The sequence below is a fragment of the Asparagus officinalis genome, chromosome 4 (assembly GCF_001876935.1).
Source record: "Asparagus officinalis chromosome 4, Aspof.V1, whole genome shotgun sequence".
Lineage (NCBI taxonomy): Eukaryota > Viridiplantae > Streptophyta > Magnoliopsida > Asparagales > Asparagaceae > Asparagus > Asparagus officinalis.
In genome coordinates this window covers 95,875,337-95,899,923 of record NC_033797.1, presented here as the reverse complement: position 1 = coordinate 95,899,923, position 24,587 = coordinate 95,875,337, and the positions used below count along the sequence as shown (strand labels likewise).

Genomic DNA, 24,587 nt, shown 5'->3' with positions numbered 1-24,587 from the left:
TGAGCAAATAGGTGACTTGTCATGCTTAAAAGAGTTGCCTAAAATAAATGATACTGGAAGGGAGTGAATGTAAGATATTATTTAATCCTGATACTGGAAGGGAGTGAATGTAAGATTTATGAACAATTGGTCGGATAGGGATTTGATTGTTAAATTAAAATTATTAATTTGATTAATAATTGGTTCTTGATATGGGACCCAATTGGTCTCACTAATGTCATTAGAAGAGGTATACATGCAATATTATAATAACTTCAAGAACTTTAATAACTTTATACCCAGTGAGATGATAACCCAGTTATATTATAAATAATTCATTACCGGGATCTAATTAGAAATTGTTTATTTGTAAATTATAATAACAGAAATTGTTTTATTATAATAACAGTTATTATTATCATAATAACAAATACCATAATAATTATTATAATAACTTCAAGAACTTTAATAACTTTATACCCAGTGAGATGATAACCCGGTTATATTATAACTAATTCATTGCCAGAATCTAATTAGAAATTGCTTATTTGTAAATTATAATAACAGGAATTGCTTTATTATATTAATAATAATTATTATTATAATAACAAATACCATAACAATTATTATTATCCGTGAATTATAATAACTTTAAGAACATTTATTGCTAATCAATGTTCTGAACTTTATCTGTAGACTCCACCTTTTTACACAACATCCCCAATTGATAACTATTCTAATTATGATCAAATCATAATAAAACTCTAATTATAACTATTATCCTATCACATGTAATATCTGATTATGCCTATATATAAACCATGAAATTACACAATTTTCATAATAACTCTCTATCTCCTTCAACATGTATGTTTTTTTTATTTTCATGATTATTCTTTATAAATATTATGTGTTTAATTTGATGGTGATGGTGATATTTGTTTTACGCTGCAATTAATTTTTATGGAAATTGATATTTTTTCAAAATTCTTAAATTTTCATGCATAATTTGGAGGAATAAATATTTGATTGTTGCAGGTTGTCATATATATCAAGGTAAATCTTCATGTTTGATATTATTTTAATTTAGATTTATTTAATTATAATCTTCTTCTTCTTCTTTTTCTTTGTATGCTTTTAGTTAGTTTATGTTTTTGCGTAGATTTATTTGTTTGCCTGCATATTGCATACGATCAATAGATTATGATATGATTTAAAACAACAAAATATTTTAATCAATTAAGTGATTAGCAAAATAGAAATTGTATGAGAAAAGCATGATCTGAAAAGAGAAATAAGTTGACATCTTCCTTACAAACAATTTTATGTTTCTTTCATATATTGATGAATCTTCAATTGATATTTAGCAGTTCATACAATACAATAACTCTATACCTACATGTTTTTCTATAAAAGTAATCTTAACTCTGTGACAAAATTACCTTCAATCCCCGAGTGAAATATCCCAAGTCCTGCCCAACATAAACTAACATATGCAAACAAAACAATGTAACATATGCAAACAGGAACAATGTAACAGAAAAAGTCCAAGACCATGGGAACAATATAATAATAGAAGAGAGTAAACAAAACAATGCCCTTTCACATATGCGAAAAACTATTTTTAAAAAAAATTCTTTGTGAGATCCACAGCAAACTATCAAAACAATTGAACAATTAACAATATAATAATTACAAAATTTAATCTAGATGATATTGACTAAATCTCCTTATGCTCTCTTAGGGGGGGGGGAATCCTGAATCCATGTGATATCAACAAAACATCCTGCCTCCTTAAAGATTCTCTTAGGAAAAAAGCACGCTACATATGATCTCACGCAACTAATGAAAGACGCTTCCAAATTTTGATTCAACAAGTTTATAAAGCTAAGTCTCTTACGTGCAAATGAATAACTCCAACCATGTGACATTGTGTACTGTTGAAGAAAAATTATTGCTGGATATGGGTAATAAACATGATATACGACAATGATGGCTATATAATTGGTATATCCATTTTAATTTACTTGATGAATCATGTGCTTGCTTTTGACGCACAAAATAAAAAACACATTTTTGCATATCATTCTTCAATGTCTCTGAGTATTCCTAATACTTTCTGAAATTAATTGGAAAACAAATATTGACAAATGAAACTTTCATAACAATATTTACATGAATAAGAATGAACAAGTGATAAAGAACTCAACAAGATACTATACATATCACGTGATTTGAGATTTAATACTACTTCTAAATCCTAAGCTCATGTATTGAATATTTTTACACAGCTACAATAATATGAGCAAAATTGCAGACAAGACACGAAGAGCTCACACCACTAGCCTCACTAATAAAGTAAAAGTAACAGTTTAGAAATTAAACAAAAGTAACATGGCTAAAATAGGAGGCGGCATTAAGTCTAATTCGTAATTATTTTTATTTATTTTTGCATAAAAATAGCAGGCACTTACCATCTAGATCAACTGGAACATCTCCCTCAAATTCTGCAAATAGAAATAGTAAATTAGGTATAATTAGCAACAAGAATAACCAGCATAAGTAATTACAAGCTGGAAACTCTCCAAAGTTAGGGTTGTTCTCTCTAATGTTTAATGTGCATAATAAGTTTAGTGCAAATTATCCAATGAAATACAATCAGGATACCCCAAATGTAAAAGGACAAAAAACAAAGATTTACTGACAAAAATAGCAACATAGTTACTAAATAAAATTGTTTTATATATCCAACAGTTGATAAACCAGATAATAAGTTATTATAAAAACATTCTAAGGACATCAAAATGCTTGCTATGAAGATAAAAATGAAAATAAATGAGTTATGAAAAATCAGGCCTGAACGGGGTGCAGTCGTGATACACTGCCCTAGAAGATAGAGGACCCGCCTGTCGCCCTGGCGTAGTTGATCCTCCCCCCTAGCGGTAAAAGCCCCCCGGAAACGGCCGGCCTCTCTACTCGGGCGCGAGTAGCAGAGCTTCTGCTCAGATGAAGATGATTGCCCAAAAATAATCCTCAAAATATGTAGCCGAAAATCTTTGAGTACTAAGAGTAGCAGAAGGAGGAAGAGGGAGCTATGAAATTCTTTGTGAATTTCTGTGTGTTTTCCCGAATGAACTCTGCCTCCTTATATAGCCTCATGAACCAGTAACCGATGCTGAATCTCCTCGTCCGTTGGGCGTAAATCACGCTGCCGGGCGTGGCGTGCGTGCGCGCGCGCGTGTGTGGAGAAAGAGCACAAACACTAGTAGGCCCAAAACATTACTCAAAGCCCATTAGGAAGTGAACCATTATAAACCACTTGAACTTCTCTTCAACTTCCAATGTGGGACTATTCACAATTGCCTTTTCCTTAAGAAAATGCTAACATTTTGAAATAAGACCAAAAAAAAAAAAATGCCCAACTCTTATGCCAAGTATTGTATATACAATGTCGTTACTTAGGGGACGTGCCACTTTTTACTTTTAAGTTTCGCAGTAGAATTTTGATCACTTGATGCAAAAAAGGTACAGAATTATCTACATCTTTATATGCACATACATCATGCGGTGTCATCTGGCATCAATGTATACACAAAGACCCCTAATTCTCTTATCATGGTTGGGAAATACATCGCCTATTGTCCATTATCTCACTTTATCCCACTCAAATTGTCCAAGGGGTTAAATTGGCCCAATGGAACAATTGTCCCACTTGACCCCGACTTGTCCCTATGAATAAAACCATATGAACGAAATCTAGGAATAAAAAGTGACTACTTCCCCATACTTTTCATTTAAAGTAATGAATAAAACACCCTTAAAATTTTTAAAACTTTTAAGGGTGTTTCTTTTATAGTTTTCTAAATTTTTATTGTATTGTCAATATAATGCATAGATACATCAATTAACAATGATATTGAAAAGTAAATCGTTCTTAAGATGTATTAGGTCACTCGTCACTATTCCTAGGCAGTATAGTTTATATATGCAAAAAATTTTAGGCAATCTATATAGTGGTTAAAATGATTTTTGATTTTAATGTACTATTTTTTATAAATTATATTTAATGTGAACCCACCATATAATTTTGACTATGGTCACCGTAATTTAAATACGTTTAATTGATTGACTATATATGTATATAGATCATAGATTACTTTACTTTCTCACATGAACTAATATTTGGTGCTTAATAATTTTAATTATTATTTTTAAATTTAATATAAAGAGGAACTCTAATAACATTTACTTATTTACCTACATGATAATACAATCTCAATTCCTATTTTTTCTTAAGATTTATTTCATAGTTATTCATACCAAATTAGTAACTAAATAATAATTATTCGTGCTTAAGTTATGATGATTATAGTTGGTCATTCACAATGAAATTTTCATGAAGATGTATACCTTCCTCTCTATAGCTATCTACATTGTCCATGTATATTTTAAAAATTAGTTGTTAATTTGACATATTAAATTACTTTTTTTATAGAAATTTTTTCTTTTTGACTTTTGGATTGTGTAACCACTATCACCATTCTAGCGTAGAAAGGACCTCACTCTAAATGGCTTCACGCTAATGTTTGAATTGAATTAATATATATATTATTGCTACTATATAAATATATTTTTTAAGAAAACAATGTCAATACTTTATAAATAGAAAAGAATATTTTAACCTCTGAGATTATAAAAACTAAATATAGCCAATTGAGTGATTAGCAAAAGATGACTTACATTAAAAATGCGTGAATAATAAGATAAAGATGAAAGATAATGACATTACCAATAGTGCTACTAATAGCAAACTACAATATAAAATTAACCTATTTTGTGGAGCCCAACTACTGGCCATAAGCATCTAGGTTTCCATATATATACTTTATAATTTATTCAAAAAGGTTATATAATTTTATATAATAAAAATGATTTAATATTGAATAGTAATATCGTTGTAATAATATCGTTATTAGGTAAAATTCTTTATGAACCAATATGTTCTTTATAATATATAAGCTATGCACTCTAAATTCTTATGTCTTTTATAGAGCTAAAAAGTTTGAATACGAGACCCTAACATTTTGCTCTCACAACAACAAAATTCACTTAGCAGATGTGGATATTCTAGATGAGTTATATATCATATATACAATACAATTGCCCTAGACAAGTGAATTATAATAGTATTTTTTATTCACATCGTTTGGTGAAAGATTTGATAGGAACATTGCATAAAAAAGAAATTTTTATATTTAGAGCATATAGCGAAATATATCATAATCTCGCTGCTCTAATTTCGTAAGAAAATAATTTTTCATACTTTTAGTTTTACTTCTATGGTTCAGAGAATGATCTGTAAAATTGAATGAGAACATTAGGTAATCTGAATATAAGTGAGACCACAACTAAAAGTTAATGTGAATATGAGTCAAATCATAACTAAAAGTTTAATGTACTATTGTAAGTAAATACATATGCAATATTCCTTTGTGAATTGAATGATCATCCATATTTTAAAGATTTTAAAACACTAATAAACAGAGATGTCGTATTAGATCAACGTATTTATAACTCACAAATAGTAGATCACGTTGCCACAGTCTAGGTTAAAGAAAACAATAACAATATTTTATTTGAGAGAGATTATTGAGTTGATGATCAATCCCACAAATAATTTTATTTTTTTATTATTATTCTATTTTTATCAATTTAAATAATCATGATATTCAACCGCGTGCGTTGCACGTGCATCTAAACTAGTTATCCTAAATAGTCGGGGTTGCCAACCCCGACTATTTAGGAGGGTGTTAAACCCTAATTAAAGGTCTTAAACCCTAAAAATTAATGTCCTAATTAGTCGGGGTTGGCAACCCCGACTATTTAGGATAGTAATTAGTCTGCTAATCACAAAACCAAGTCAATTTTGATAAATAAAAAAAACGATCGATTTTGAAAAATAAAAAACTAAATCAGCCTATTTTGAAAAATTGTTCTTTCGTAGCGTCAGGGGGCTGGCAACGGGTCGGGTTCAAAATGGATCCGCAACCATGCGTTCGCGGGATACGGGTGCTAATGGATCGGATGTGTATCAGATACGAAATCAAAGGGTCCCCATACGCCTCGGTACATCGCTTATCATATTCATATTCGTTAACCAATTGCAGACACCGGTATATTTGGGTAAAGAAAACTCATATATATCCGCTAAATCATATATGATTATGGATATTCATGCAGATGAAAAAACGGATACGAGAAGACCAAATAACATTGAGGAAATATAGTCCTTACAATACAACAGTGGTCATTACTATAATCATTACATCTGAAAAGCTAAGGTTAGATTTATTAATCATCAAAATTAACCTCAAATCTAATAATCTAAGAATGAGAACAATTGCAACTATCGCCTGTAATCATATTGTGTTGCATATAGATATGTGGCGATAAACATGTATCATATCAAAAAAAATAAAAAAATTCACCCCTAGTATCAGATGTCGTTTGTCGCATCCATAGACTGCCTAAATGTCCGACGCCCAATATGAATATTTTTAGATAGTGAAAACTTATATTCATATTTGCTAAAATTCGCTAGGAACTGAGTAGTGAAGAAGTCTGAGGACAGTCACCGAGCGCGGCTGCCCCTAGACACTCGCGCAATTAGGATAGGCAAATGTTAGGTTTAGGGTTAATGTTAGGATTAATTTTCATTTTTAGGACGCGCGTCCCTCTACTGCCGCGGGCGGTAGCGACCCTCGCGTGACTCCTACGAGTAGTATATTGTACGCTGGATAACATGTAGCGAAATTCATTTACGGTGATTTTGAACTTTATTCCTTTTGGTTTCCCAGGTCGACCAAGAGTTGAAGCAATGAGGGTGAGAAGAAATTTTTTAAACAAACTTATTCGTAATTTTTTTTTTGTCTAAAAATAGACCCCATTGAGTTTTTTTTTACAAAAATCGACTCATTTTGTCTTAATCCGGTTTCTAAATAGTCAGGGTTGCCAACCCCGACTATTTAGGAACCGGATTAAGATAAAATGAGTCTATTTTTGTAAATAAAACTCAATGAGGTCTATTTTTAGAAAAAAAAATGAATGAGTTTATTTAGAAAATTTCTTCATGAGGGTAACGGAATACAGACTTTGACTAGGAGTAACAAAAACCAACGCATGAAGAATGACGGTCGAATACATACAAGAGCTAACTTGAATGAATCATCAACTAGCATACTCTACATTCAGTGCTGTTCGTATAGTGGGTTCCCCACTTCACTAACTCTACGAACAGACACAAAATTAAATCGGATAGGATACATCATTACAAAAAAAAAAAAAAAAAATTCCATAAAAAAAAAAAAAAAAAAAAATTCAAAGCATCAGCGGCTAATCAAGTTCGCCATATTTCCGATCTCTCTCGCTCTCATCGTTGTTGAGTGTAATATATGAAGGCTGTCAATTTGATGGGCCCCTGTTATGCCGTTAAAATTTGTTAGCAGTCAGGTCTCCTTCGATCAACGAAGCGCTTGTCATCCAGATTATGTCAATGTATTTTTGTTCATGAATCACGAGATCCTTGGACTATCAAATTAATGTGCTTACCACTATCTGAGCGGAGATTTTCGCCCTTGTATCCCATCTGGATATTTCATAGAGAAACATGAATCCAAATAACCTAAAAATTCAAGATCGTGTAAATAAATGCCACAATTTGCTAGAGGTACAAACTTCACCTCTGCTTGACTTGAATCTGGTGAAAACCATCGTAATAGGACTCCAAGATGAACAACTGCTGGGATCGACTTGAACAAAAATGGAGTTGTCACCTGCACATTTACTACTCGAATGAACCCCTTGCGAAGAGATTTTCTAAGACCAATTACATTACTGAAATTATATCCAGTTAACTGCAAAGACTATTGTACAGACTTATTCAAAATGTTTACTGGCAACACTTTTTAGCTTTTTGCGAGGAAGTACTACTGTAGTATATTGGTGATTTTGGACAAAGAGGGAATACCAGGCTTAAAGCAGTTGTTCCTATTAGTAGCAGGTAGACTTTTCCCTGCACAAATAATCAAAATGATTGTTAATTGACAGATCATAGAATGTTAAATTTTAGAAAACAAAAACCGATGGTTTCTCTTAAAGAGTATGCATCTGATAACTGTTTGCCTCCAATAAAAACTAAGGATATAAGCAAACAAGGCTTTCGAATGGTGAGCTCAACTAGTAGAATTTGAGCCCACAATATGCTCCATCATATCAAGAGATTTAAGGGCGAACTGATGTCAAATCAACCACAAAAGCATCTTGATGCAAAAGAGAGGTGTAGAAAGAGATAATTGAGAGAGCAAAAACCCTAACTTAATTGATTTATTCAGATACTAGAGAGATATATATATAGTCATACAAATAGGGGTATGGTTAACGGGTCACAGCCCATTAACCCAATACCCAATAGACTTAATCTAACACTCCCCCTCAAGCTGGAGCATAAATATCCACCATGCCCAGCTTGTCACATATAGTAGAAAACACCTTTGAAGAAGTAGCCTTGGTAAGAATATCAGCAAGTTGTTGTGAGGACGGAGTGAATATGAGAGATACTATCTTCTTCTCCCAAGCATCTCTGACAAAATTGCAGTCAACTTCAATATATTTTGTCCTCTCATGAAACACAGGATTCTGTGCAATATAAATGGCAGATTTGTTGTCACAATGCATTGGCATGGGTCCAGGCTGAACAAAACCAAGCTCTGTCATAAACTTTCTTAGCCACACCATGTCATAAGCAGTGTGAGCCATTGCTCTATATTCGGCCTCTGCACTAGATCGTGATACTACATCTTGTTTCTTACTTCTCCAAGTCACAAGATTACCTCCAACAAAAGTACAAAATCCTGAGGTTGACTTTCGGTCTCCCATGTCTCCTGCGTAGCCAGCATCAGAGAAAGCCGAAATGTGAGTATGCCCATGCTTCTTATATAACAATCCCTTGCCAGGACAACTTTTGACATATGCCAAAATCTTCAGAGCTGCTGTCCAATGAACCTCTCTAGGTTTGTGCATAAACCTGCTCAGTACACCTACTGCAAAAGTAATATCAGGTCTGGTAACTGTCAAATATATTAGCTTCCCAATTAGTCTCCTATATCGTGCAACATCATCTAGTAGAGAGTCCCAGTCAGCAGAATATCATCAACATATACGGCTAAAATAACCAAACCAGTTGTTGTGCGTCGAAGAAAGACAGAGTGATTAGACTGACAACGTTGAAAACCAACATTAGAAATAACCTTGCTGAACTTATCAAACCAAGCTCGAGGACTCTGCTTTAACCCATAGATGGCCTTTCTCAGCCTGCAGATAAGATTCTCCCCCTGAGCAACATACCCAGGAGGTTGCTCCATATAAACCTCCTCGTCCAAATCACCATAAAGGAAAGCATTCTTCACATCTAGTTGGTTCATCGCCCAATCCATATTAACAGCCAGAGAGAGAAGAATTCTGATGGAGTTGAGACGAGCAACGGGAGAAAAAGTTTCAAAATAGTCAATACCATATGTCTGAGTATATCCTTTAGCAACCAGGCGAGCTTTATATCTATCAACAGACCCATCAGGACGATATTTCAATGTATACACCCATCTGCAGCCAACCACAGTCGCTCCAGCAGGTAGAGAGACCAAATCCCAAGTCCCTCTAGAAAGCAGTGCATTCATCTCCTCATCCATAGCCTGTTTCCAGGAGGGTACTAACAAAGCTTCCTCATGTGACCTGGGTAAAGATATAGTGGACAATGACAAAGCAAACTGACGAAATGATGAGGTGAGACGGTCATAAGAGACAAAAAGAGAGATAGGATATTTTGGGCAAGACCGTTTACCTTTACGAAGAGCAATAGGAACATCTAAGTCAGAAGAGATATGAGGCTCGACATGAGATGGACCTGCAGCTGGAGAAGAAGAGTCAGCAGGAGCAAAGACAGGTGTATGTACTTTCGGACGGCGAGAGTATGTCAGTAGAGGCTTTGGTGCAGTAGCCACAGGAGCAGATACCGGAATAGTAGTGGGAGCCGTAGAAGGTAGTGGCACCTGTGGACTGACAGAGGTAGTGGAACCAGAGGAAAAATATGGGACAGACTCAAAAAAGGTAACATCAGCAGAAACAAAATATCTCCTGGTGTTTGGATGATAGCACCTATACCCTTTTTGAGTACGTGAGTATCCAACAAACACACACTTAATGGACCTAGGAGACAATTTATCCAAACCAGCAGTCAAATCCTGAACAAAACACGTACAACCAAAAACTCGAGGAATCACAGAAAAACGTTTTTTAGCAGGATAAAGACAGTGGAATGGTATCAAACCATCAAGAACAGAGGAAGGCATGCGATTAATCAAATAACAGGCAGTGAGGACAGCATCCGACCACAAGTACTTTGGAATATTCATATGTATCATCAGTGTTCTAGCAACATCGAGAATATGTCTATGCTTCCTCTCAGCAACTCCATTTTGTTGTGAAGTGTGAGAGCATGAAGTTTGATGAATAATACCATTAAGAGCACAAAATTTTGAAACGTCATTTTTCATATATTCCAAAGCATTATCAGTACGAAGAATATGAACAGAAGTAGAGAACTGGGTTTTTATTTCATTATAAAAAAATTCAATAACATGCTGGACTTCAGACCTCTCTTTCAACAAATATAGCCAAGTCATGCGAGAGAAATCATCAACAAAAATAATGAAATATCGAAAACCCTTCACAGAGGGAACACGACAAGGACCCCAGACATCAGAATGAACTAACTCAAACGCAAAACTACTGCGTTTATCGACACGACTCTGAAAAGAAGCACGATGGTGCTTTCCCAGTTCACATGACTCACAACCTAAAGAAGAAAGAGAAGACTGAACAGGAACTACCGATCTAAGTTTCTGTAGTGAAGGATGACCCAGACGCCAGTGCCACAGTAAGGTAGAATCAGGCTGTACTGCAACAAGACCAGCACTTGACACACTGTCGTCCAAATAGTACATACCTCCTCTCTCATGCCCCGAACCAATCGTCATCCCAGTTGCTAGGTCCTGAAAAACACAATAAGAAGGAAAGAATGTGACTTTACAGTTATTGTGCTTTGTAAACTTGCTAATGGATAATAAGCTAACAGGGAATTTAGGAGCATATAACACATCAGTGAGTTTCAAAGAGGAAGTAGCATGAACTACTCCAGCACCAAGAACTGGAGAAAGTGTACCATCAGCGATGCGAATAGAGGGAAACTTATCAGAAAGATGTAAAGAGACAAAACGATCCTTTATACCTGTCATATGGGATGAGGCTCCGGAATCTAGTACCCATGGTTCATGAGGAGAAGCTATGTAAGCATCCATACCTGAAGAGGATGCATGAGTAGCCGAATGATTGTTCTGAGAGAGCTCTAGCTGGCGTAACCTCTCATAATCTGCCTGAGAAATCTGAATAGTAGGAACAATAGTAGCTGGATCACTAGAAATAGTAGTAGAAATAGGTAAGCGAGTCGACTCGGCATCGGCTACTTGGGCCCATTGAGGGCGACCAAACTTCTCCCAGCACTTCTCAGAAATATGATTGGTCCTCCCACAGTGACCACACTGATGTGAACCCCTATCAGAATCACCCTGTCTCCCACTAAAAGAGCCACGTCCTCCCACAGAATCACGACCACGACCACGACCGCGGCCTCTGCCTCTACTAGAGAACATGGCAGACTGATCCACTGAAGGTGGAGACGGTGCAGAAGTATCAGAAGAAACACCAGTAGAGACCTGCATGACTCTGGAGAATGTAGCAGTTAGTGAGGGGATGGTATCTCCACCCAATATCTGTCCTCTCACCTGGGACTGCAAGTTAGGGTGCAATCCACACCCAATATCTGTCCTCTCACCTGGGACTGCAAGTTAGGGTGCAATCCAGAAAGAAACTTGGACACTGCTAAGTCACGGCGATATCCCAACAGCGTCGCCGCATCAGATACTGTAGGCTGATGCATCTCCAGTTCGTCTATCAATCCCTTTAACTCACCAAAGAACTCCGGAACTGACCTATCTCCCTGTTTGAGCGTAAACAGTCGCTCATAAATCTCAAATACACGGGAAGCATTCTTCTCATTCCCGTACATAATCTTCAGGCTATCCCACATCTCCTTCGCAGTGGTTAAGAACATAACACTGCTACTAATCTGTGGTTCCGTGCTGTTAAGGAGCCACGTCATAACACAATAATCAGACGAGAGCCAGGAACTGTAGGTGGGATCTGTGGTGGGTGGAGGAGAGGCCAGAAGATGTGGAAGTTTGCTCTGAGCGCCAATGAAGATGCGGAAAGCCTGAGCCCAGAGCAGATAGTTTGTACCATTCAATTTTATTGTAGTCCCCAAGACTACCTTGGGCGCAAAAGTCTGACCAGCAGCAACAGAGGGAGATGTAGAAGAGGATGAGAGATCTGTTTCCGACATTGTTGCACAATAGTGGTAGGCAGGTAGTAGTCAAATAGTCAGGGCAGTAGTAGAGATCTGTCTTTAAACATAGACTAAGAGCAGATCAAAAAAAAATAGGCAGTAGTAGATGACCGGATCGGGTCATGTGTGGCCTCGAATCACCTATTCAAGGCCATGGAAAAAAAAGGACAAAACAAACCGGCGCGGGTACTGTAGCGGCGCGCGGGTACTGTAGCGGCACGGCTAGCACCTCCAATTTTGAAATTATACCATGTAGAAAGAGATAATTGAGAGAGCAAAAACCCTAACTTAATTGATTTATTCAGATACTAGAGAGATATATATATAGTCATACAAATAGGGGTATGGTTAACGGGTCACAGCCCATTAACCCAATACCCAATAGACTTAATCTAACAAGAGGGATGTGCTCAAGTTTACAAGAAGTCGTATATAGAAGAAATTTATGGTGGGCATAAAATATGCTTGTCAACAAGAGAACATGAAGGTGATGCCTGTCTAACCTCAACTAAATGAAGATTTGAAGCACGACTCAAAAGCACAAAAGCAAATTCTCCAATCTGTGCTAGCGACATTCCAACCTACAATTTACAGAGGTGTGAAAGATTAGATTAAAAAAGACTAATAATGTAGAAATGGTCAGCGGCTGAGGAAAGTCATAATTACAAGAATTGATGTTTTATTGGTGTAGCCAAAACCCTTGACAACAAAGGTGATAATAAATGTCTTCACAACGACCACCAAAATCACAGCTGCTAATAGAATATCGACGTGGTTCCAGAGGAACTGAACATGAATTAACATTCCAATACTAGCAAGAAATAGAGCAGCAAAGAAGTTTCTGATGGGTTCGATCTGCAGAAAGAAAAAACCCGAAATAAGAAATATATAATAAATTACTATATTTTAAGGCCATATCCTCTATACTGTATATAATTTTTTGAAAACAGCTAAAACTAAGAAGTTCCAGATTCACCCATTCTTTTTCCACCTTTTTTCAAATATTCTTTTAACTAAAATTAAAAATTGGTGAAGCTAGAAAAAGAACAGTAAGCAAACAGGCAATATCAAGAAAGCTAAAACTAAAATTAAAGGTTTTTCACTGCTCCTGGTTAATCAATAGCAGCTAAACACGCAAATGCAACTGAAATCAATTCACAAGCTTGAGCAACAAGTTTGTTCTTTTCATTAGATAAAAATAAAAAATCATGATCTGAATGAAAAGATAATAAATCTCCATATTAGTAGATTAATCAACAAACTGTAACAATGGCATCTAGAGATCATATTTACTATAAAGGAAAAAAAAATGCAACAAAAAAAATTGCAGTTTGAAGTTAACATCAGCTGTATAATATACAAAAAGTTATCAAAAGAAACAGAAAAAGAAAACATACTTGTTCAAGAGTATGTTGTGCAAGATCAGTTGTCGATATCATCACTCCAGCAGCAAAGGAACCAAGTTCCAAACTCAGGCCTAACTTGTCACTACACTGAAGTACAGAAATTTCTAAAATAAGGAAACAAGTATGTGCTTTTATCATAAATCAAACTAGACATCAGCCAATGTGATAAAATCTAGTTCTCTATATCCACAGGAACCTTTGCAGAATGAGCTCTGAACAAGCAAAAAGTTGAAAAGATAAACCACATATTGACATGAAGACCAGAAGACAAGGAGAGAGACGGATAAGATATGGATAGAAATTTCAATAAAGCTAGTGGCATAAGAAGCTTCTAAATGTAAATATGGATTGTCTCATAATTACTAAGGAATGATATTGAGTAAAGGATCTGATCAATTATCAGAATCAGATACTGTCTATATTAGCAGCGATTTAGAGATTTCGTTAAATATATTACATATATTTGCTCAGTTGATAGAGTATTATATTTAAAAAGGTATAAGTCTGGAATAACATAGATCAAACTACTGTTCTGTGATTATCTCAGGTTTACGGTTCTGTAGCAGTCCAAACTAAATATTGAAAAGGGCTTCATGGAGGCTGTGCTTTATCCTGCCTAACAATAAGGAAAACCATAAGAAGGTTCCAAAGAAATTAAAGAAACTAAATTTTTTCAAGAATATGAAAAGAGATGCATGTCATGCTTCTGCAAATTTGGCTTGTTAGGCTCCTACCATGCCTTTCCCATAGAGCACTTTATCATTTCCCCCTATTACTAGGCTCTACACTTGTGGTATAATACTTTTGGAGGGTCGCAATAGCTTAAAACTGCTTAAACTATAATGCAGGTTTCCCTAACTTCCACTAGCATGCTAAATTAGGCAAACCACTCTTTAGCCCACACGTCACTTAATTGATGACACCAGCTGAGAGACTTGGATGTCAACTACTGCTTTAGAAAAGGCCGACCAATCCCAAGAGTCTTCCCAAGGCGAATTGCTCCATAGGCAGCTCATCTAGATCAGGAAATACTTAGATGATGATAATAATGCGAATTGCTCCATAGCTGGCTCATCTAGATCAGGAAGTAAGCTATGTGACTGCATTTTCAAATTTCAATGGAAAGGAACAGATTTAGACAGAAGATTTACTAATTATGCTTCAGGCCAGATTGCCAGTAATGTAGCTGATGCATTAAATTTATGAAATTGCTAGTTGATATTTCACAGTTAGTCATATTATTACGCCATTGAATAAGTTTCCTTTCTAATTTGAGTAAAATTTACTCACATTAGAGCTTAAGCTTCAAGCAGAGATTTAGGAAGCACACAATGTAAATTAAATTTATTATGCGCACAAAAGAAGTAGTAAATAGGTAAAAGTAATTTTAAACAAAATTTAAAGTACTTGTTAGTTTATAATGAACACAAAATTCAAACATAGAGCCAACTGTTAAGGGATCCGAACACAAACCCAAGCAACAAGCAGGCAGAATGCAACTGATGCCAACTGGTAAAGTTCATTGGTCTGCAATGATTTTTTTTTTTTTTTGTTAGGATCATTTGTCATAATATGAAATGTCTACTAACAAACAATATTTGTTTCCCATATACGAATTGAGGAATAAAAGCAAAACTACCTGAGATGAGAGACTTATCATCAGCCGAAGAAACCAAGGAACACATGTTCGCGATAATATTGACAGGATACCCAAGAAAGTACACAGCATGATCAAACTGTTGAAAGAAAAGCTCCATTAGGACTTGCATTTTGATTAAATAATTAATTTTCTATTAACACTGAAAAATCTTAGCATAGAACTCTAATAGATAAACATACTGCAGAAAGCTCAATCACCCGATGACCAAACAAGGGGAAATAGAATATAAACCATGGACATCATTTATACCCTAGATATCAATATGTGGTCAGGCTAAAACAAATTTGTATGACATGCAGGAAACACCATGCAGCTGATAACAATATCAACAGCAGCATCCAACCCCATTTGATTTCAAAGCATGAGTTTGCATTCAGAACTCACTCACTACTATCCCAACAGGCAGGTGGAAGATTTCAACAATATTTACATTCACTATGTTTATCTGTGCTTCAGTAAAATGCATTTGTATTTCTTATTCACTAATGTGTTACTGGTTAAGAAAAACTATTCAAAGAAAGCGTGATAATGATCTTGTCTTTATGGATTTCACTTAAGAAATATTTAAACCACTGGAGTAGATTATACTAACTGAGCTATATATGACAATTGCAACAGGAAATTTTATGGTCATTTTTCTGATTGAGGAAGCACATAATCAAACTTATGTGTTTAACACATAGCATTACTAGCATACAGAAACTTGGTGAAGAACCATGTCATCCAACTTTCACACATGCGCATGCACAGAGAAAAGGGGGAAAAAAGAAAATTTGTCAGACTTCATAGATAGTTCACTCACGACTTAGCCATGGATATTACTCCTTGTAAAGCACCAGAAGTACCACCAAGAACTGGAAGCAATGCAAACAGCAAACCAACAGCACAATCCTGAGTTAAAGACAGCTTCACTCGATAAGTAAAATGGACTTGCCTGAAGAAATTTATTGCTGGAACTACGTATTGCCTACTATGAAACGGCTACTAGCACCTGAAGAATAAGAGTGCCTACAGTAACTTGACCATGGAGAGCATTAATACTATTTCTTTCCATGAGAAACTTTAAGACCTGTACAAGTAAGAGAGATCATAGGCATTTTGTCAAACAACAAGCAAGTTGCAGATGCAGGAAAAGGTTAAACAACTGTCATTTTTATATGACCTAGACAAGAAATTTCAATGTTGCCCACTTGACTCATTGCATGAGAAGCTTGACAGTATAAAAGGCAAATTCAGCGCACATAAGGTATAAAAGGATAAGAAACCAGCAAACAAGTTGGCAGAAACCGCCAAGGATTCTGAAAACTATAGCTTGCGATCAGGTTCCCTAGAGAAGGGGACCATAGTTCATGCAAGAATAGCAAGTGTGACAGGTTAAGTCTGAGGATGCACAATATTGTGGTTATCTAAAGCATAGAAATACTATCTTGATGACAAAATTAACTAGGTTTCAAAATGAAAAACAGTGAAATAATTATTCCTTGTTAAATGTGATTTGAGATAGCTTGTCTGATTTGTTACTTATTGTGTCTTTACAACAATACAAATTGCCGAGAAGTCACACTGGGGCTTCTTCGTCCCAGAGAAGCATCAAACAACACATGCATTTAAGTACAGGAAAAGAAACTTCAATCAAATTTTAGAGAATTACCACTGCAGTTGAAGACATTGACAATAATGCGCCAACAAATACACCTTCTGAAGGCTTACCCCCGCATAACTGCAAAAAAGTAGTACCATCATCATTAACAAAATCACTCTATTAAGAATATCAAATACTAAGTTAAACGATTATAAAAATCAGTAAAGTACTCTTGAACGTACACAAGACCCCAAAATAGAAACCATACAAAAGCTGCATGGTGCCACTGAAAATCAACAAATATTTATAAAAATGGTTTAGAAAGGATGGTGATGAATCATTTGCTAAATGTTACTGGAGCAAAAAATACCCAAGGAAATTCCTGGCAGGTGTCCCAGATCTGTCGGAAATATGGTGGAAGCTTTTGTATAAGAAAAGACATGGAATGGATTAAAATGGAATTTATAGTACAAGCAGTATAACAGACCACAAGCTTACATAGAGACATTCAATTTCATATGTACCTAGAAATTGTCTAAACATGCATTAGCATTGTATTAAACAGTACTTGTCTTTGTTATGAACAGATTACAGGATGAAAATACATCTAACATGAATGTCTATCTGCACCAGTATGTTACCATGCAGTACTTATGTTTGTTATGGACAGATTACAAGTTGAATATTGTAGTAAGCATGTCTCTGTGTGTGTAAACATAAGCATTGCAATAGATCTTGGATACAACGTAATGCTGATTTTTATTTGATATTTTCAACTAATTTAAATTATTAGATGCTCTTCATTAAATGAGAAACTAAGCAGTACAGCAAAACTTCCTGATTAGAACCTTTAACATACCGATGCAATTATGCCACATAAGCACATGAATAGAAAAATTTGGAGTAGACCCCCGAGAACAGCAACAGTACGAACAACTCGAAGCTGAAGACTCAATGTTAAGAAATTAAGAGTCAAAATTTACCAGATGAACTACAAAGCTATATGTGGAAACAATGCTAAATTATAGCTTAAAAACAAATAGTTAACCTTTGTTGTAGAGAATTCCAGACCCAATGCAAAAAGAAGAAATATTACACCAAACTGTGCAACTGTTTCAACCTGCAAAAAAGAATTGGGGAAGAAAGACATGCTAAGCACAGGTAAGACACAGATAAAGCAGCTTATTGATTAAGAGATAAAAGCTTGACAATGAAGCTGTTTTAACTGAATAAAGCAACACAGGTAAGGCACATCGGAAATTTTTTTTGTTTAAGATATAGCAACTGGATACGATAAAGCAGCAAGCTTCCGCATTCTAAATAAATATGTTATGAAATATCAAGTTACCTATGAATTCTTAAAAGAGATTTCTGAATTTCTGATCTATAAGATGATAATGTAAGGAGCACATAACCATGCTACAGATGCTGAAAATTTAATAATAAAAGCACCTTACTTGCACCATTTCACTGACAAAGTTCAAACCTCCAGGTCCGATGAGGGAGCCCGCAAGTAAATATCCAGTGATCACCTGAAACAGACTCCAGTTTCTCATAAGAGATAAAAGGTATGAAATTTTAAGCACTGAAACAAAAATGGGTCGATAATTCGAAACATCCACACCCCTCCCCCAAATGATAAAGCAATTCCATCTTGAAAGGAATCCTAGTTAACAGACCTCCATGTTACAAAATTTTGATGTGTTGGATACTTGGGTAAAACACGACACTTGGACATATATCCTATGGATCAGATACTTCCAAGGTGATATATAAAAAGCCTACACCAGGTGATTTAGGAAGAATGGAAGGAAAACTTTGACAAGTGCTATATTTGTCCATGATAAGACTCTTAATATCTTAAGTAAACAAATAGTGCTGCATAGAGCATGGTGCTCTTCTAAGTACAGGAAATCAGCATTTATATATTTGAGTATATGTGCACTAAAAAATATTCATGTGCCCTTGTCTTTTTGTTTAAGACTCAGCGTGTCAGGCACCATTAGGACGCTCCAAACTTGACACCCACGTCACATCTCTACATAATGGTATTACAGTGCAACATAGATATATAATGGTTACAACTAATACTAACCGGTTGCCCGATACAAGCAAAGGCAATTCCACCGCAAGTTGCGGATACAATAACCGCCACAAGATCAGATATCAGCCTGTACATGTACAGAAATTACTTTAAAAAAAATACAAAAGTAGATCATATAATCTTAATAGCAAACAAAAACTCTAGTTAGTATCAAAAAAATTGAAACTAACTGTGAATAATTTCCAGTGCAGCACAAATGGGGAAAACGTGTGAATAATAAAATAAACAAGATGGAGGAGTCAATAGGAGGATCTTAGTTGCTGGGAGACAGCATGCTAATAATGCTCATGTATCATTTGGATCTTTCTTTACTGGTGTTAGATGGACTCGTTACAGACTACAATCCTCTAGATGTATCACTTGTTTTCTTATATATAAAGTTAGAGCTGCATATGGCATTTCAAGATAGGTATATTTGAATTGAAAAGAAAGGTAAAAAAAGCAAGAAAATTCCTCAAGTGAGCAAAAAGAAGTAATATTATTCTATTTGAAATACTCATGTGCCTAGCTGTGAACATATTCACCATGTGGAGTTCACTATACAAAAATTCGAGAGGAAGGACTTGTGGTAACTGCATGAAAAGTTGAAAACCGCCTTCGCTGGAGGTCCTTGCCAAACAGATAAATTAAATTGTAAACAAAACAGGGCAAAGAAAAAGGCAGATTACGTCTGCGGTACTGTTCAGGCTAGTCACAAAACTTGGAGAATTCGACAAGAAAACTAAAGGCCCAAATCTACTTATTATGTTCACATGGTAGGATAGGAACATAAGAGAATAAGATTGCCTACATGGTAGGATAGGAACGTAAGAGAATAAGATTGCCTCATGTATGAAAAGGTGAAGGTGGCAGATTAAGGGCAGCAAGCAAGGAGCTAAAGTAATAAAGAACTTAATTTTAGCACTTTTTGGTTGGTTAAGGAGAATGAAGTGCAAAATACTCTGGAAAGAAGAGGCTGACTTTCTGAGCGATGCTGGAAAAGAACGTATTACTGTGCCGCTGCAAAAAATAGAAAAGGAAAACCAAGAAATGCACCTCCTTGATAAATGCTTATTAACACTAGCAAGGGTTGATGATAAAATCATTGACATTCTCTACTTCAGTAGCACATGAGTCATGTTGTTCATCACATTCAGAGCAAACAGCAGTAACTAGTAATGCAATAGAAATTATTTACATGCATGTAATTTAAAATGATAAACACAAGAATTACCAACAAACACTATTAAATTTTGTGTTAGCACTAAAAACTTATTTCCATGTGCAGTAGCAAATAAAAACAGCAGGTCACTTGCAATCGTGCATTGCTTACATATATTGACCTGCTAGACCAGTGAACTATGTGAATTAGAAAGATAGGGCAAAAAAACATTACAGACAATAAAAATGGAGCTCATGCAATATTAAGTGGAAGGAGATGACAGTGGTTGAAATAGGGTCATGTCTACTACTTAAATAAGATAGGAATGTTGTCAGGTTGAAGTCACTTTGATTTTCATCATTGGTGTCTTTTGCAGGTATGAAAATCTGTATTTCGGCAGTTTCAAATTAGAGTCACATCTTTGACTGAAGCTTAAAAAGGCCAGTTAAACAAAAAAACAAATGATAAACCAGACTAGTAAAGGACTGTGAAGGACAAGTGGCTCGGTACCAAACAAATTGTGCTGGTTATGGTTAGGGTAATAGTGGTACAAAAATTAAAAGATGAGTATCTGAAGAAGCTCAGTGTGCATACCTCAGGTCTAGCTTCAAAATTGGATACTTTGACTTGGGATTTGATATGATAAAAACATTATCCTGAAAGATGAATTTTCATTTCATGAGCAAGAGAAAAACAGTCACTGACAATTGCAGAAATGGGCACAATCAAGCCAACACATTATATGCACTAATAATAATATCTGAAATAGCATTAAACAGAACCGACCCTTATGGAATTAACATAGTACCTTTCGGTCAATTAGTGTGGGGATGTCTTCTGACTGGTCCTCATTATTAAAAACATTATGAAACTGAAATGATCTGAAAAGGAGATGCAAGGAAGTAAATCATCTATACTGAACTGCTTTAATGTAACAAAATAATTCGAACAGAACCATTCTATTTACAAGCAACAGCACTTACTTCTCCTCTTTGGTCTCATTTTTCTTTGATGTAACTCTAGCAACGGTTTCCACAACTGCCTGGTGCACCAAAACACATATATGAAGCACTTCAAGAAATTGTTATCTGCAACAAAACAAAACCAAAATAAAAGACAGCCTTCTGTGTGACACGCATCTCTATTTCTACAATTCTCAACTCAGGAAAATTTCTAACATTTGAAATATAATAGACACTAGGTTTTCCTTGTGGATGTCTCCATGCTTCCTAGATGTTGCATCCATGACTATAACAACATTACAGTGAGAAAGAATTCTCTTTCTCAACCTCCATTGCCTTCCAAAATTCTCCAAAGCGAAAATGACATCAATATGTATCCAGACCAAACCTAACTTTTAGTAGAATATAATATACACATCAAACCTCTACTCACATTTATACTTGTTCTCAAGGTCCTCTTACTGTGTCCATTGTGACTCTCTTAAAAAAGTTTTGCTATAAGAGGTATTCTTCAATAGCTTTATACTACCTTCCATTTGCACCTAAGAGTAAATAACAATTCTTAAAGAAATCTCTCTTTTATTTCAGACTCGATGTTGAAGTTATTGCTAGGCTCTCCTCAGTTGCAAAGGAGTTTACAATATACAATGACTTTATGTGCCCATTTCCCGTCCAACTGAAATCTTTGCTCACGATCATTTTGCGCAAGCCAACACTACAGTAATAGCTGCGAGTACCGTCCACCAAGTCTTTTCTGGGTTGATATCTCCTCTTTATCAATAACTACAACCCAATATTGATCTAAAAGCAATTCAAATAGAGTAAACAAAGAACCTGTTTCTCAGCCACGCTGTTGTTAAAACCACCCGGATCAGTTTCTGCAAAGAAGAGAAGAAGAAGAATTAGCACCTATTCACACCTGAAAACATCAACAATCAAGAGACAAAAAGAACTTAGTCACGTACATTTGTAATTCTCCTTTTCCCTTGGACAAATTTTCAAAACCAACCTCTTTCAGCATTTATTTCCAAAAAACGACCTCCTTTGCACTTATTTTCAAAAACCGACCTGGTTTCAGCCCTGACGCTAAAACCAGGTCGGTTTCTGAAAAAAAAATTTCGAGACTTCACGGGAGTTGAACTCCCGTGAAGTTTAGCATATTTTTAAACTTCACGGGAGTTGAACTCCCGTGAAGACTAAATTCTTCAAAAATCTTCACGGGAGTTCAACTCCCGTGAAGATTTATTCAGAAAACAGACTAAAATCCCACGCGATTCTATTTCTCAAATTATGCAACTAGCCCTGGACTTCATCCCCGACGAAATCATCAGATTCCCTTCCCCCCTCATCTCTCTCTTCCCCCTCGTCAGAATCAAAACCCCCATAACCTCTCTCCCTCTAAACCCTCGCCTCCCCCTCCCTCCCCGTGCTTCGTCATGCTCCCATGGCGACAGCCACCACCATCATCATGGCCACGATGGGGAGCTGAATGGGGCCCAGAAGGCGGTGGTAGGGTTTGCTAAGGCGGTGGGGTGGGCTGAGCTGGCGGATCTTTGAAGGAGCTCCTGCAGCTGTCCTGTTGCTCCATGGCGCTCCTCCTTGAATTCTGGGAGAATTGGATTGGCGCGCTGAACTACTCCTTATTTATTCAATTAATTAGATGAAGTGGATCTGCATATTTTTTTTCTTTATTCGCGCATTCAACTTTTGATTAGGCTAATAATTAAATGTGTTAATGAGTAAAGCACAGCAAAGGAGACCTGCTTGTGCGCACGTACAAAATCAATTCAAACAAATTTCACGTGAAGTTTGTTTGAACTATAGAACTTCACAGGACTTGAAGTCCCGTGAAGTTTAGCAGCTTGGTTAAATACCCGCTAAACTTCACGGGACTTGAAGTCCCATGAAGTTTTGAAACTTTTTTTGTAAAAACCGACCTGGTTTCAGCGCTGAGACTGAAAACAGGTCGGTTTTTACAAATAATTTTGAAATGGGTCATTTTTAGGAAATAAAATTGCAAATAGGGTGGTTTTGAAAATTCGTCCCCTTTTCTTTAGTCTAGTTTTTCTTTCAAGAAATAAAAAATAAAAGGAAAGGAATCAAGAAACGGTTAAAGGATCTGCTAAATTGTGCTTTTGAAGTCAAATAATTAAGCCTAACGATCTTTCTCTTATCCAAGAAAATTCCAAGAAAATTCAAGCAGGACACAAGGTTTACACTCATCTCAAAAACCCTAACCCCCTCAAACTGACGGAACCAAAAGCAGAGTTAAGAGATCTGCAAACCTCCGGTGCTCTGCTCGCTCTCAGGGAACTCCTTCTGCAGAGCTCGATCGAACATGTCGGCGAAGCTATCCTTAGCGATCCATTGACGGGCGGCGACGTCGTCGCATTGGCCAGATCCAAGAGATCTCCGCCGCCGCCGCCGAGAGCGAGAGAGTGAGATCGAGACCAAGAAGACGACGGCGATCGCCGATCTCATCGCTGGAGATGAGGAGGAAGTGAAGCTCAGTAGAGATGAAGTAGTAATGTTCGTTTGAGATCTGTGATGATTCCTTTGATTTGAAATTAGTTAGTTATAACCCCCTAGATCGAGAGGAGGGAATGTTGCCTTTTTTTTCTATCTTTTCTTTTTTTGGGTAGATATTTGGGCCTCGTTATAAAGCTTGGGTTTGGGTTAGCGAGATATTAACGCGATTTTTCTCCAAGTGATTTTTTAGCAATGAGAGGTGTGGCAAGTAGAAATTTGAAAATCAAACAAACTATGTTAAAACACGATTACTGAAAATAAAAATAAAAAGTTCCAAGTTCATCTCACCATTAGAAAATTGACAATGATTAAGGGGCTGTTTGGATGTTTTTTTTGGGGGTGAAAACCTGTCATTTTGTCAGAAAATGGTAGGTTTTCACCCAAAAACGTTTCTGACATAATGGCAGGTTTCACCCCCAAAAACCTCTCAAAAACAAGCATCCAAACAGCCCCTTATCAGCTGCGGATCTATACGGATTGTTAGGCAGTCGCATCCGTACAATTTAAGAATTACATTTTAAAGTCTTCTCAAATTACAAAGCGCCTCTTATTGTTTTAAGAAGTTTGCACCCAAATCCGTACTTTATGTAACCACTCTGTTTGGTTGTTGTTGGTAAAGTTGTGTATTTATGACACAACTTGGAAAGTTGTTGTCCAACTCATCAATTTCACTTTTATACTTTTCATTGTTTGTTTTTGATTCCATTGGA

At 35.9% G+C, this 24,587-nt stretch overlaps 2 protein-coding genes across 3 annotated transcripts; both read right to left on the bottom strand.

Annotated features, from left to right (window-relative positions):
* Window positions 7,137–24,009, bottom strand: LOC109837878 (K(+) efflux antiporter 4-like). Of its 2 annotated transcripts, XM_020406255.1 has the most exons (22): window positions 23,634–24,007; window positions 22,183–22,226; window positions 21,370–21,428; window positions 21,195–21,267; window positions 20,981–21,042; window positions 19,237–19,312; window positions 18,599–18,673; window positions 18,190–18,261; window positions 18,001–18,084; window positions 17,211–17,279; window positions 16,551–16,628; window positions 16,362–16,450; window positions 15,539–15,635; window positions 15,373–15,426; window positions 13,891–13,986; window positions 13,160–13,348; window positions 12,997–13,074; window positions 8,006–8,050; window positions 7,719–7,811; window positions 7,588–7,624; window positions 7,356–7,456; window positions 7,137–7,324 (listed from the first exon to the last, which is right to left on the bottom strand). In XM_020406255.1, exons 1-21 carry the CDS (start codon window positions 23,827–23,829, stop codon window positions 7,365–7,367), a joined length of 1,758 nt encoding a protein of 585 aa, XP_020261844.1. In that variant the 5' UTR covers window positions 23,830–24,007; the 3' UTR covers window positions 7,137–7,324; window positions 7,356–7,364. The 2 variants fall into 2 exon arrangements, with proteins under 2 accessions (XP_020261844.1, XP_020261845.1); XM_020406256.1 differs by lacking the exons at window positions 7,137–7,324; window positions 7,356–7,456; window positions 7,588–7,624 and having other exon boundaries at window positions 7,733–7,822; window positions 23,634–24,009.
* Window positions 10,957–12,683, bottom strand: LOC109837879. The gene is made up of 3 exons (XM_020406257.1): window positions 11,924–12,683; window positions 11,321–11,873; window positions 10,957–11,084 (listed from the first exon to the last, which is right to left on the bottom strand). Exons 1-3 carry the CDS (start codon window positions 12,488–12,490, stop codon window positions 11,047–11,049), a joined length of 1,158 nt encoding a protein of 385 aa, XP_020261846.1. The 5' UTR covers window positions 12,491–12,683; the 3' UTR covers window positions 10,957–11,046.